The sequence below is a fragment of the Halichoerus grypus genome, chromosome 10 (genome assembly GCF_964656455.1).
Source record: "Halichoerus grypus chromosome 10, mHalGry1.hap1.1, whole genome shotgun sequence".
Classification (NCBI taxonomy): Eukaryota; Metazoa; Chordata; class Mammalia; order Carnivora; family Phocidae; genus Halichoerus; species Halichoerus grypus.
This window is the reverse complement of record NC_135721.1, coordinates 81,165,986-81,178,157: the sequence shown is the minus strand read 5'-3', so window position 1 is coordinate 81,178,157 and position 12,172 is coordinate 81,165,986. Positions and strand designations below refer to the sequence as shown.

At 45.1% G+C, this 12,172-nt stretch overlaps 1 protein-coding gene and 1 long non-coding RNA gene across 7 annotated transcripts in view; one reads left to right on the top strand and one right to left on the bottom strand.

Moving 5' to 3' along the window:
- The window catches only part of LOC118553409 (sulfotransferase 1C1), a 48,609-nt gene extending 45,867 nt beyond the window's left edge, over positions 1 to 2,742 (top strand). Inside the window, exons 7-8 of one of the 2 annotated variants that reach the window (XM_036120437.2) lie at positions 1,335 to 1,515; positions 1,751 to 2,742. In XM_036120437.2, the coding sequence (XP_035976330.2) occupies positions 1,335 to 1,515; positions 1,751 to 1,863 (294 nt within the window). In that variant the 3' untranslated portion in view covers positions 1,864 to 2,742. The remainder of the gene's footprint in view (positions 1 to 1,334; positions 1,516 to 1,750) is intronic. The other variant, XM_036120428.2, reaches the window with a different exon arrangement.
- Positions 1 to 12,172, bottom strand: part of LOC118553433 (uncharacterized) — a 254,539-nt gene that overhangs the window by 47,897 nt on the left and 194,470 nt on the right. The window lies entirely within an intron of this gene.

The following is a 12,172-nucleotide window of genomic DNA, read 5'->3' as shown; positions in this document are numbered from 1 at the left end:
TTTGGGCTTGCCCACAGAAGAGCCTTCAGTGCAAGTCCTTTCTCTCCATGACACTCTTCCCAACTCAGTTTTATCCTCAGAAGTTCTAACTACTTTTCTGCTCTTCTCAATTTTATTTGCTTCAGTTCACAATTTCCAGAAGATCCTTCCTCCTCAGGAAATATCAGATACCTTTATGGTTGAATTAATCCTGACACTCATGAACCATGTGTCTTCACCTACAGAATGGGTATCATCTCATTTTGTATCTCATGAAATTATTATAAGGATTTATTAGATCACATTTGTAAAGTGCCTAGTTGTGTTCAGTGAATGCTCGAGGAGGGTTTCCTTCTCCCCGTTCCACACCCCAGACCCACATCACAAACGAAGTTTAATCCATATAAACGTTGGCAGGATTGGTCCCACATATTGTGACAGAGAACAGATTTCTCCTTTTCAAGTCACTGTGTATGAAAAGCATGACAAATTCACTCTCATGACCCCAGGGATTAGTATCCTAGAACTACAAACTACTTATTATGCCAGTGCTGAGAAATCCAATCAAAAACTATAGCTCCTTGGGGCACCTGGGTGGCTCAGTCAATTGAGTGTCCAACTCTTGATTTCAGCTCAGGTCGTGATCTCATGGGTCATGGGAACGAGCCCTGTGTCCAGCTCCACACTCAGTGGGTCATCTGCTTGAGGATTCTCCCCGTCTGCCCTTCCCCCTGCCCTCTCTGTTTCTCAAATGAATAAACAAATCTTTTTTTTTTAAAAAGAAAAGAAGCTATAGCTCCTTTTCTGCAACTCTTTGATCAGAAAGAACGAGTGCACAAGAATTTACATTTCTGGGTCAACTTGAGATCCCTTGTATTCATCCCCTTACTAACCTTCTATTAAACTCACAGGCTCTTTTGCCATCTTCTATAGCTCAAATACTAGAGTATGTTATACTGTGCTTCACCTGCAACATTTCCCCTCCTTTATACAACCTTCCTGATCTCTACCAGGAGACATAATTGTTCCTTTCAACAAATCTCATGATACTGTCTGTGTGCAAGCAGCATGTTTTCTGGGAGAGGTTTTGCCCAGTTAGTTATGTCTACGTTTATCCCCCTATTGCAGGGTGAGCCTCCTGAGGGCAAGAACGGCTCTCATCTTTGTGTCATGGCAGTACCTGAGATGGTACAGTGCCTTGCACATAGTCATCACCTAAGGGATAGTTGTTGAATATATTTGAACTTAACTCATTCCTCCCAAATACTGTTTGTCATTTGTCATTTGTCAAGCAGAATGTCATCCCTAATAGAAAACCCAAATTTATTTGCTTTGTGTAACTCTTCTACATATAGGACCCGAAGCGGGTAATTCAGAAGATATTGAAGTTCCTAGAGAAAGAAATGCCCGAAGAAGTCGTGAATAAAATCATGTATCACACCTCCTTCGATGTAATGAAGCAAAACCCAATGGCCAACTACACCACTTTGCCTACTGTCCTCATGGACCAATCTATCTCCCCTTTTATGAGGAAAGGTATGTAAGATTTATATTCTCAAATACCAGATTGGACTCTGTAGTACCCATGATCTGCTTAGATTTTCCAGTAATGTTTCATGCCCCATTAGTCATTCCTATCAATGACACTACTGCATAATTTTCAGAGGCAAACTTCTTTTTTTTTTTCCCCATTCTTGTGCTGGCTCCAAGGATGCATGCTCCCTCCTCTCTGTACTCCTATGGCAACCTCTGAGACTTTGACTTGTTTCAGGGATGCCTGGGGATTGGAAGAACTATTTCACTGTGGCTCAGAATGAAGAATTTGACAAGGACTACCAGAAGAAGATGGCAGGGAGCACCCTGACCTTCCGCACAGAGATCTGAGGACAACAGGGTAATCCATCAGTCAGAACCTCCTTCCTAGATTTTAGACATTTGAGCCTCATAATCAAGAATACTTAAAACTACCATACCCATCCTCTAATCCTGACCTTTCCTACACTATCCATAGATTCTATGCCACGATGATATATTTCATCCAAATGTAATCAAATCCTGCATAGAAGTTTAAAATTAAATTACATGATCATTCACATAGACACCTATCTCTTGTGTAACACATTCTAGGCACCATGCAGTGATCCTGGGGAAAGAAAGATTATGATCTCTGGCCACTACACAGTATCTCATATGGTAGTAAATTCAAGAGCAAAAATATAAACCAAGGAATCCAGAATACTTTTTATCATCTCCCTAAAGATTAAAAAGTCCCTGTCTTCTGCAAATAAGAATTCTGGCCAGGGTCTTTGTCTTCTTTGTCTTTGTCCCTTTTATTTGAGACATCCATGCTTGTTTTGTAACTTTCAAGTTGATATTGATGCCCCCCCTTCTCTCTTGTTCCCTCCAGTGCTGTGGGGTTCCTGGTATGACCATGTGAAGGGATGGTGGGATGCAAAGACACATGACATACCCATCACTAGCTCACAATAGCCTGGCTGCCCAGATGCAGAATTCATGAAAAGAGAGAACTAAATAGAGTAGAACTTCAACATAAGAGAAAGTGAACAATACCTCACTGATATGAGGAATTCTTAATCTCAGGAAACAAACTGAGGATTTCTGGAGTGTTGGGGGGTGGGAGGCATGGGGTGGCTGACTGATAGACACTGGGGAGGGTATGTGCTATGGTGAGCGCTGTGAATTGTGCAAGACTGTTGAATCACAGATCTGTACCTCTGAAACAAATAATGCAATATATGTTAAGAAAAAAAAAAGAAGATAGCAGGAGGGGAAGAATGAAGGGGGGGAAATCGGAGGGGGAGAAGAACCATGAGAGACGATGGACTCTGAAAAACAAACTGAGGGTTCTAGAGGGGAGGGGGGTGGGAGGATGGGTTAGCCTGGTGATGGGTATTAAAGAGGGCATGTTCTGCATGGAGCACTGGGTGTTATGCACAAACAATGAATCATGGAACACTACATCAAAAACTAATGATGTAATGTATGGGGATTAACATAACAATAAAAAATTTTTTAAAAAGAGAAAGTGAACAAGAAGCAAAGGAGAATTGAACACTAGGGAGAATGCGTAAGGGAACTAGGGTTTATCCTTAACCATTAAGAATGAGACACAGAGGATGGCCTAGCTCTTGGAAGTATAGGTTGTAAGGCACAGATGGTGCTAGTGAGCTGTGCCTGATTCAGACAATCTCAAGCTGGATATGGTCTCAAGACCAAAGAGAAAGGCTGGAGTGGGAATGACTGATGAGCAGCACATGATAAACAAGAAACAGTTCACTTCTGATGCCAACACAAGGCTGGAAGACAGGAAACAACTTATATTTCAGATGAGCTTCTTAGAAAGGGGGAAAAAAGTCCTTAAATCAGTCTTCCCTCCCCCAAATAAAATAAAATACCAGCACCACATGCACTTTAAGAAAATCTTGACTATCACATTTCTGGAAGGATCACATTTCATGCCTCATAAAAAGAGGGTCTTAGCAAAATTGTCAGGATTGCCAAATTATTCAGCTACACATGTAATCATGTTCTGCTCCTTTTTTTTTTTTTCATTAAAACCTCTCAAGAAAGTGTCTAGCATCATTTACACAAGTAGTGAGAAGATCAGTGTATTATTTTAAAAGAATGTTAGGAAGGTGCAGCTTGTGGGAGTGGTGCTTTCCTGTGCCACTAAATCATCAGATACAGGAAAAACAACCCCACCTAGGAACAAAAGAAGCCCTGTTTGCATTCTATCATGGTTCTACTTTCTAAGGTAAGCATGAAAATCATTAACCACAATGACAAATAATCCATTACAGGATTTGGGCAGAGTGCTTAGCTGCTCTGAAGAAAGACTAATGAGGTGAACCACATGGATACATTTAAAATAACTTTTATTCTAATCACATGTTACACATTTACACACACACATTCCTCTATATACCACATTCGTGCAAGATCACATTGTAAATGTTCATGGTTAAGGGACTTTGAAGCCATGCATTTAGAAGGAGAGAAATACACAACAGTGGGAAATGGGACGACCTGTAATCCTGAAACTTCAGAATGAGAAATCGGAGAATCAGGTCACACCATCCAATGATCTCATTTGGGATGAGACTAAGAATCCACAGGCTGGTGCCAGCAGAGCTGGTGGACTTGGGTCCCCACCCCTGGCAGCTCCCTTTCCCCAGCACACTCCTAGAACCCTGCTCATGGCCCACACCTCCTCCTGGGCTGCAGCTGGTGCTTGCACTGTTCCTCTGGACACTCAGATTGGTGTCATCACAACTTGGGGTTCCAGGAATCCTGTCTGATTTTTTAACAAATCTCAAAACCTTCCTAACTGGCATGTTTAGAAAAAGAAAAACAACAAGCCTTGGTGGAAATATGCTTTAGAAAGGCAGTTCTTCCCTGGGAGGACCCTGGATCAGAGCATCATTGTGAGGGAAAAGTCTGTGAGCAGGAGGTAGCTCTGGGCAGAAACTGACCCTTCCCAAAGTTGAGTGTAGACTGCCAGGCCCATCCGCCCTTCAGAGGCTGGAATATTCTGAATTCAAATATGTGAAATGCTAATGACAAATGATGGAGAAAGGAAGTCAAGGCATGGGGAATAAAAACTCTTAAACATTTCTAGGTATCAACTCTTTTTTTTTTTTGGCTTGGAGGAATTCAAGTTTTTACTGGTAAAATCTGATGACCAGCTTTCTTCTGAGAGGTTTACTTTTTTTTTTTTTTAATTGGACAGAGAGAGACACAGCAAGAGAGGGACTACAAGCAGGGGGAGTGGGAGTGGGAGAGGGAGAAGCAGGCCCCCCGCCGAGCAAGCCCGACGCGCGGCTCAATCCCAGGACCCCGAGACCATGACCCAAGCTGAAGGCAGACGCCCAACGACTGAGCCACCCAGGCACCCCCTGAGAGGTTTACATTTAAGTGGAAAAGCACCCATCCCCTCATTGTCAGTGCCTTCCCCTTATCTCTTCCTTCTGGGTTGTTGGTCTAAGGTCATGGGGGGAGGGGAGGTTGGAAAACTATGGCCCCTGAGCCAAATTCATATTCATTTCGTATGCCCGGGAGCTAAGAGGGGTTTTCTTATTTTAAAAAGGTTGTTGCAAAAACAACATCAACAAAGAAGAATGACCCACAAAGCCTGAAATATCATCTACTATCCAGTCTCTGAGCTGAGTTTCTGGGTCTGCTTTAGCTGGGCCAGGACCTTATGTGAATGAGTCTGGAGGCATCCTGAAGATCCATATTTGTGAAGACTCAAGCCCCCACATTTGGAACCTGAGAGCAGAGGTGCTGGGTGGGATCACACTGAAGCCCCAGAAATCTATATATCGCCAGAGCTTCTGCCTCTGCTGCCCAAAGAACACCAAGGGGCACCTCCACAAATAAAAGAGTGTGTGCACTTGGGGTAGGGGGCTACCTTCATTTGAGAGTTGTGAGGGTAGTACTTCCAGACATGTAGGCCCAGGGAGGGCCCAGGTCAGTAGGGATGTCCAGGTCCTGAGGTGGGGTCTTCTCCACCAACACCATCTGGACATATCTCTGAGAAGCAGTACACATGTTGCGGGTTCTAGGAGTAAGCAGGTGGGCATAGCCGAGATCCATGGTGGATGTGGACCAGGCTAGCAGGGATTCTAAAGTAAGTACAGGGAACAGATTTCAGGCAGTAGCAGGAACAGGGTCCCAGCCAGAAGAAGACAAGGACCAGGAAGGGCTGCGAGTGGCTAATGGATAGCTTTCCATGTATTAGGTCACCCCAGTGAACCCCTGCATTTCCAGGGTCTTATGGGTAACCAGTCCCCCAGGAGCTGTAATTGGTGGGGTCAGGCTCAGGGCCAAAGTTTGGCAGGAAAAGCTGGACTGGCTAGGGCTTGGTTCACACTGTGCTTAAAACTTCACAATCCATCATGGCCTTAACCAGGAGGCCACTGGCTCCTCCCTGAGCTTCAGGAAGGTGGAGAACATCCCTGACCACCACCAGGATCAGCAATGCAGAGCAGGGAAGAGAGGGGATGTGCAGAAAGGTGGGCCAGGTAACCTTCCCACATGAGGCTCTGTGCACAGGGTTGGCTGTGACACCCAAATGTAAGCTCAAGTGTCCTTCCCAGCACCCTGTGCTCTGAGCCCAGGACAATAGCACAAAACATGTCCCAGCACTGCCCCCCTCAGGTCCCAGGGAGATGGGATTTGATGGAATGTCAGGTCACCACCCTGCTTAGAGAAGCAGCAGGAAGCTGCAATTTCCTGCTGCAATTGACCACAGGCTGCCTTGCAAGGCAGAACGTTCTCAGGGCTCTCCAGAAGCCTGTGGCATCCCCTGTTTATGGTTGGTTTCCAGAAGCAGACTCTGGATGAGGATTCCTGTGCAAGTAACATTTCAAAAGTGTTTCCAGGAGAGAATCATCAGAGAGCGAGGAAGATGGGGAGGGATTCTGCACAGTCCCAGCCTCAGCCTCATTCTCAGGGGGCTCCTGGGAGAGTCCCTCCTAGAGGCAGGGCAGGGAGCTGGGCTTTCCTCTCCTGCCCTCATCCCTCCCTTTGGCTGCCCTGGGATATGTCAGCTCCCAGACTCCTATGCTCTCAGAGCTTTTGGGCAAAGCCACCCCAGTGCCCAAGGGCAGACTTCCTTCTCTGAAGGAAGCAGGCCCAGGCCTGTAGGAAGGAAGCATACAGCTGTAACATGAGGCAGAGGTTGGTGGTGCCAATCCAAAGGCATCTGGGCAGGGCACCAGAAGCACTGCTCCATTTCCAGAGAACTTTAGTGGGGAGGAACCCACCTCTGAGTCCCATGTGAAAAGCACACCACTGGGGCAGTACCACCAAGAACCTTGAGTTCTACATAATTGGAATGCTTCATTGTGAAGCTGGAAACCAGGTAATCAGTGAACACAGGGTGAGGAGGGGCTGTTCAGTGTGAGGAATAGCAGTGGGTGCACGTGTGGGATTGGTCTGCCAGTTCAGCATTATGAGCCCTGCCTTGGCCTTTGCCACCCAAGCAGGCAGGGCTTTCAGCTGCAGGTGCAAGTCCACCTTCTTTCCCACCACACCCTGCTCCCTAACACATGGTGTGTGGCCACTGAGGTGGAAACCACCTGGAACCTGAGACACACACTCTAATCCCCTTCCATGGGGCAGAGGGTAGGGGGTCCCAGCCAGTGGGGGTCCTTGGAAAGCATGTACCCTACTATACAAGTCCTACTGTGATCAAGAGAACAGAGTCAAGAGTTAAGTCTGAAGAGGGGGACCGAGACAAGATGGCCAGAGAAGATGTCCTAGAGAGGGCCCCAGTGTGGGTCACAACTGAGACACAAAGCTGAAGGAGCACAGGGATAGGGAGAGGGGACAGGAGGAGTGGGGAAAGTGAGCATCAGAAAGGATTTGGGGGGATATACCAGAATCTTGAAGTATGATGATGGCAAAATTCACAAAGAGATGAGGACCACTTAAACTAAAGGGACAAAATGCTGCTTTATTTTCTGGATATATTAAATACTTATTAAATATTTAATTTCTAAGAGAAAGCTGAAAATTTTAAAACTTTTATACTTTCCCACTTAACATTGAATTTTATAATGAAACCTATTATTGAGATAGATGCATACATACATAGATGGTAGACAGAGCTAGAGAGAAAAAAACTGAAACTGTTTTAAAGTGTATTTGATTGCATGGGCATATCTTAATGCCTGCATGCCATGAGATTTCACAATAGCATTTGCCTGGCACGTCAACCCCAGGAAGATGTTCCTATCTTCCAAAGATTTGCCTTTACAAATAGCCTTCGGGCTGATGTGCAGTTATGTCAAAGAAGATCTCAAGCTGAAAAACAAATACTTTGAAATCATAAAGCAATCTGTACACAAAGCTTCATACAGCAAGCCTGGCAAGGTGAGTGATAAAAGACCTTGGATTTCAGCTTTGTTTCTGGAATGTTGTAATGAATCTAAGTTGGCAATCGACAGAGGTGCAAGTCCTCCATTTCTTAGACACCTGACTCATGCTTTTCACTCAAACTTAAGAGAGCAGGCTTACAACTCTGTCAACTAATCCCTGTACATATATTTCTTATTAGGAGACTGGGGGTTCATTGTAAGGGAGAGACCGAAGACCACATGCTTCCATCTGGGCTGGAGGGGGAAACAAGAGAATCATCCAAGGCTCCTTCCAGTCTAGCATCTGTGATTTAAAATTCAGATCTGAATATATTCTGCTCCCTTCAAAAACTCCTAAATGGTGCCTCTGTGTGATTCACCCCCACATTTAAATCTCCAGTCTCAACCCCCCCCCCCACCAGGATTGTTATATTTTCAACTGCTGGGTAGATATTCCCACCTACAGTACCTATGGCACTTCAGTCCTAGAAATGTTTAAAACCTAACTCATTCCCCTCCCCTTTCCCTGCTCCCTGCCCCTCATAAACTATTGACTGCTCCTGATTTCCAGTTGCTGTTCATGAGAGCACTATTTTCTTGGTCATTTTTCTCCTTGATATCCAGTAACTTAAATACTATGATGTAAAGCTAATACTTAAATAATATGGTGTAAAGTCAATACATCTTACACTACATGATAAGGGGATGAGAGAGGGAAGAAATAAATATTATATGTGTACATAAACACAAACATATTCATAACAAAATAAGAAGGAAATTCTCATGAAAATTACCATCCTCATTTCTGTAACTGGTAATGTGGTCATAGCTGGTATTCCTAACTACCTTCTTCCCCTCCGTATTCCCTTTGCCCTCAGCAGGATCTTCAACAGGTTGTGGTTCTTTTCTTGGTGGGGTGACCCAAATCTCCACTCCTGAAGGGTCTGGACCATTAGTCATCCTGCCTGGATTGGGTTGTTGTAGTTTTTCAAAGACCTTAATCACAGGGCATGGGAATAGTTAAAGATGTCCTAAGGGATGTGCCGTGTTCCAGACTCTTCCTCACCTTCATTGTGGAATACAGTCTCCTTGGTAGCAAAGCAACTACTTTATTTACCTGTTGACTCAGAGGCATGAGGAACCCAATAGCCTGGCAGCAATCTTAACTTCCTGTTCAATGGTATCACTTTTGATGATGGTGAGGGATGGTGAATCATCCCTCCCTTTGGAACTAAGGTCTCTAGGAACCAGTAGAACACAAACTTACAGGAACAGGAAGCAAAACTTTTGCTAATGGGTCTCTAGGTGTAACAGCAAGTGGTGCCATTATTCCCATCCCCACCCCCTGATTCCTGGACCCATGAATCCTGGCTATGGGAGAAACAGCACCATCTATTGAATGCTGATTCAGAGAATGTACAGCCTCCTGAAGAATCTTGCCCCAGCCTTTGAAAGGTATTACCACCCAGTTAGCACTGTAACTGAGTCTTCAAAAGGTCATTCCACAGTTCTATCAAGCCAGCTGCTTCAAGATGGTGGGAATGGTAAGACCAGCAAATTGATTCACTCCACTTCCCAAGAAACGATTCCCTTGATCAGAAGCAATGCTGTGTGGAATACCTTGGTGATGGATAAGGCATTCTGTAAGTCCACAGATAATAGTTTTGGCAGAAACGCTTCCAGGGAAGGCAAATCATATTGTAACAGCACTCCAACCAGTCTTAAGCATTAACTTGCTTCAAGCTATGCACTCCTTGCATGCTGACCTAAACCCCATAGTTTGTAGCAGAACTAACCTACTTCCCTTGAGATCCTACAGACCCCTGGCCTTGAGGAACAAAGGACCAGACTTTCCAGAAGATAAGGCCTTACTGCACTCGAAATAGCCACCATGACCACGGGGTCCTCAGTAAGAGACACCTGGGAATCTTGATTCCTGGTACAAGGGGAGGAGTCTGGACTGCCTTGCCAGGACACAGCTCTTTGAGCTGCAGGGGTATCCTTTAGTGAGAGACACCTGGCAGACTTGATTATTGGCAGAGCAGAGGAATCTGGAAGCCTTGCAAACACAAATTATTAACTGCTGAGCATCAACTTCTTCTACACGTAGCCCCCTCCCCCATTTCTCACACTTTCCACTCGTTCCCCTGCACAGGGAAGACAGTCTTTGGGATGTTAATCTACCATCTTCCCAGGTTGCCAGCTTCCCAAATAAATCAACTTTTGCTTTCCCACCATTACCTGTCTCTCAAGTACAAGCCAGAGTCGGGCTCCATGCTGGGCATGGAGCCTGCTTAAGATTCTCTCTCTCCTGGGGTGCCTGGGTGTCTCAGTTGGTTAAGCACCTGACTTTCAGCTCAGGTCGTGATCCCGGAGTCCTGGGATCGAGCCCCTCATCCGACTCCCTGCTCAACGGGGAGCCTGCTTCTCCCTCTCCCTCTGCCACTCCCTCTGCTTGTGCTCTCTCTGTCAAATAAATCAATAAAAAATCTAAAAAAAAAAAAAATTATCTCCCTCTCCCTCTGACCCTCCCCACCCCCTCTAAAAATAAAGATAAGATGAGTAATTATTTAGAGAGATTGACTGGCAAGGATTTGCTCCAAAATCCTAATGGCTGCAGTTCACCTGTAAGAGCCCATCAAATGTTCCAAACAGCATCCTTCTCTGCCACTGCCACTCCAAGCACCATTGGATCTATCAGATCACATGGTCCAAGTGGCAGAACAGCTTGCACAACAGCCTGGACCTATAGCAGAGCCTTCTCTTATTCTGGGCCCCACTCAAAACTAGCAGCTTTGTCGGGTCACTCAGTAAATGGGCTGGAGTAGCATACCCAAACGGGGAATATGTTGCCTACAAATCCAAAGAGGCACACCAGGCATCTTTTTTGGTTGTGGAAAGGGCCAGAGGCAACAACTTATCCTTCACCTTAGAAGGAATTCTCAACATGTCCTGCACCACTGGGCCTCTAGAAATTTCACTGCCATAGAAAGCCACTGAATTTTTGTTGGATCTATTTCCCACCCTCTGACATGCAAATGTCTTACCAATATGCCTAGAAGAGTTGCTATTCTTGCTCAATAGTTCCTATCAGCATAATATCACCAGTGTAATTGATCAATGTGATATCTTGTGGAAGAGAAAGGTGATCAAGGTCTGTATGGGCTAAATTATGACATAGGGCTGGAGAGCTGATATACCCCAGAAGTAGGACAGTGAAGGTATATTGCCAGTCTTGCCAGCTGAAAGCAAATGTTCTGGTGGTTTTTATGAAGATAAAGGATGGAGATAAAAGCATTTGCATGGTCAATAACTGCATATCAGGTACCAGGCAATGTGTTAATTTGCTCAAGCAAGAAGGCCACATCTGGTACAGCAGCTGCAATTAGAATTAATACCTGGTTAAACGTACAGAAATCCACTGGCATGCTCCAAGCTCAGCTGTCTTCAGCACAGGCCAAATAAGAGAGTTGAATGGGGATGTGGTGGGAATCTCCACCCCTGCATCCTTCTGGTCCTTGATGATAGCATTAATCTCTGCAACGTCTCCAGGAATGCGGTATTGCTTTAGGTTTACTATTTTCCTGGGTGGAGGCAGTTCTAATGGCTTCCACTTGGCCTTTCCCACCATAATAGCCCTCACTCCACAGGTCAGGAGAACATGAGGATGGATTCTGCCAGCTGCCAAGTAGGCCTATTGTGCATTCCAGAGTTTAGGAGAATAACCACAGTTTGGGTTTGAGGATCCATGGAACCAATTTGAGACAGACTCCATCAAACACCTGACCTCCATAAGCCCCTACTCTGACTGGGGGACCATGGTGACATTCGGGGTCTCCTGGAACCAGTGTCAGTTTAGAGACAGTGTCCAATAGTCCCTAGCAGGTCTGATTATTTCCTTTTCCCCAATGCATGGTTACCCTGCTAAATAAATGGCTGTAGATCCCTTTGGGGAAAGCTGGAAGAAAGATTAATGGTATATTTTTGATAGTTTACCAGAGTCCCTCCTCAAGGGGACCTGGCCTTCCTTCATTCCATGGGATTCTAGGTCTGCAAACTGACGCATGTCTCAGAATTGACTGAGGAGCCTTGACTTTCTGTTCTGACAAGTGAAGTTAGACTTTGTTCACTTGACCTAGAACTTAACTTCTTATACAGATCAGAATTTAGCAGGTTTCCTGTTTCACTTCTAGGGACACCACAATCACTAGCCAATGCCGTAAGTCTGTACACATCAGAGTATTCTGAACTCTGCTTTGACTCAGCTCTCCTTTATGGTAACTGTGTCAGTGAGCTGTCTTGCTCAACCA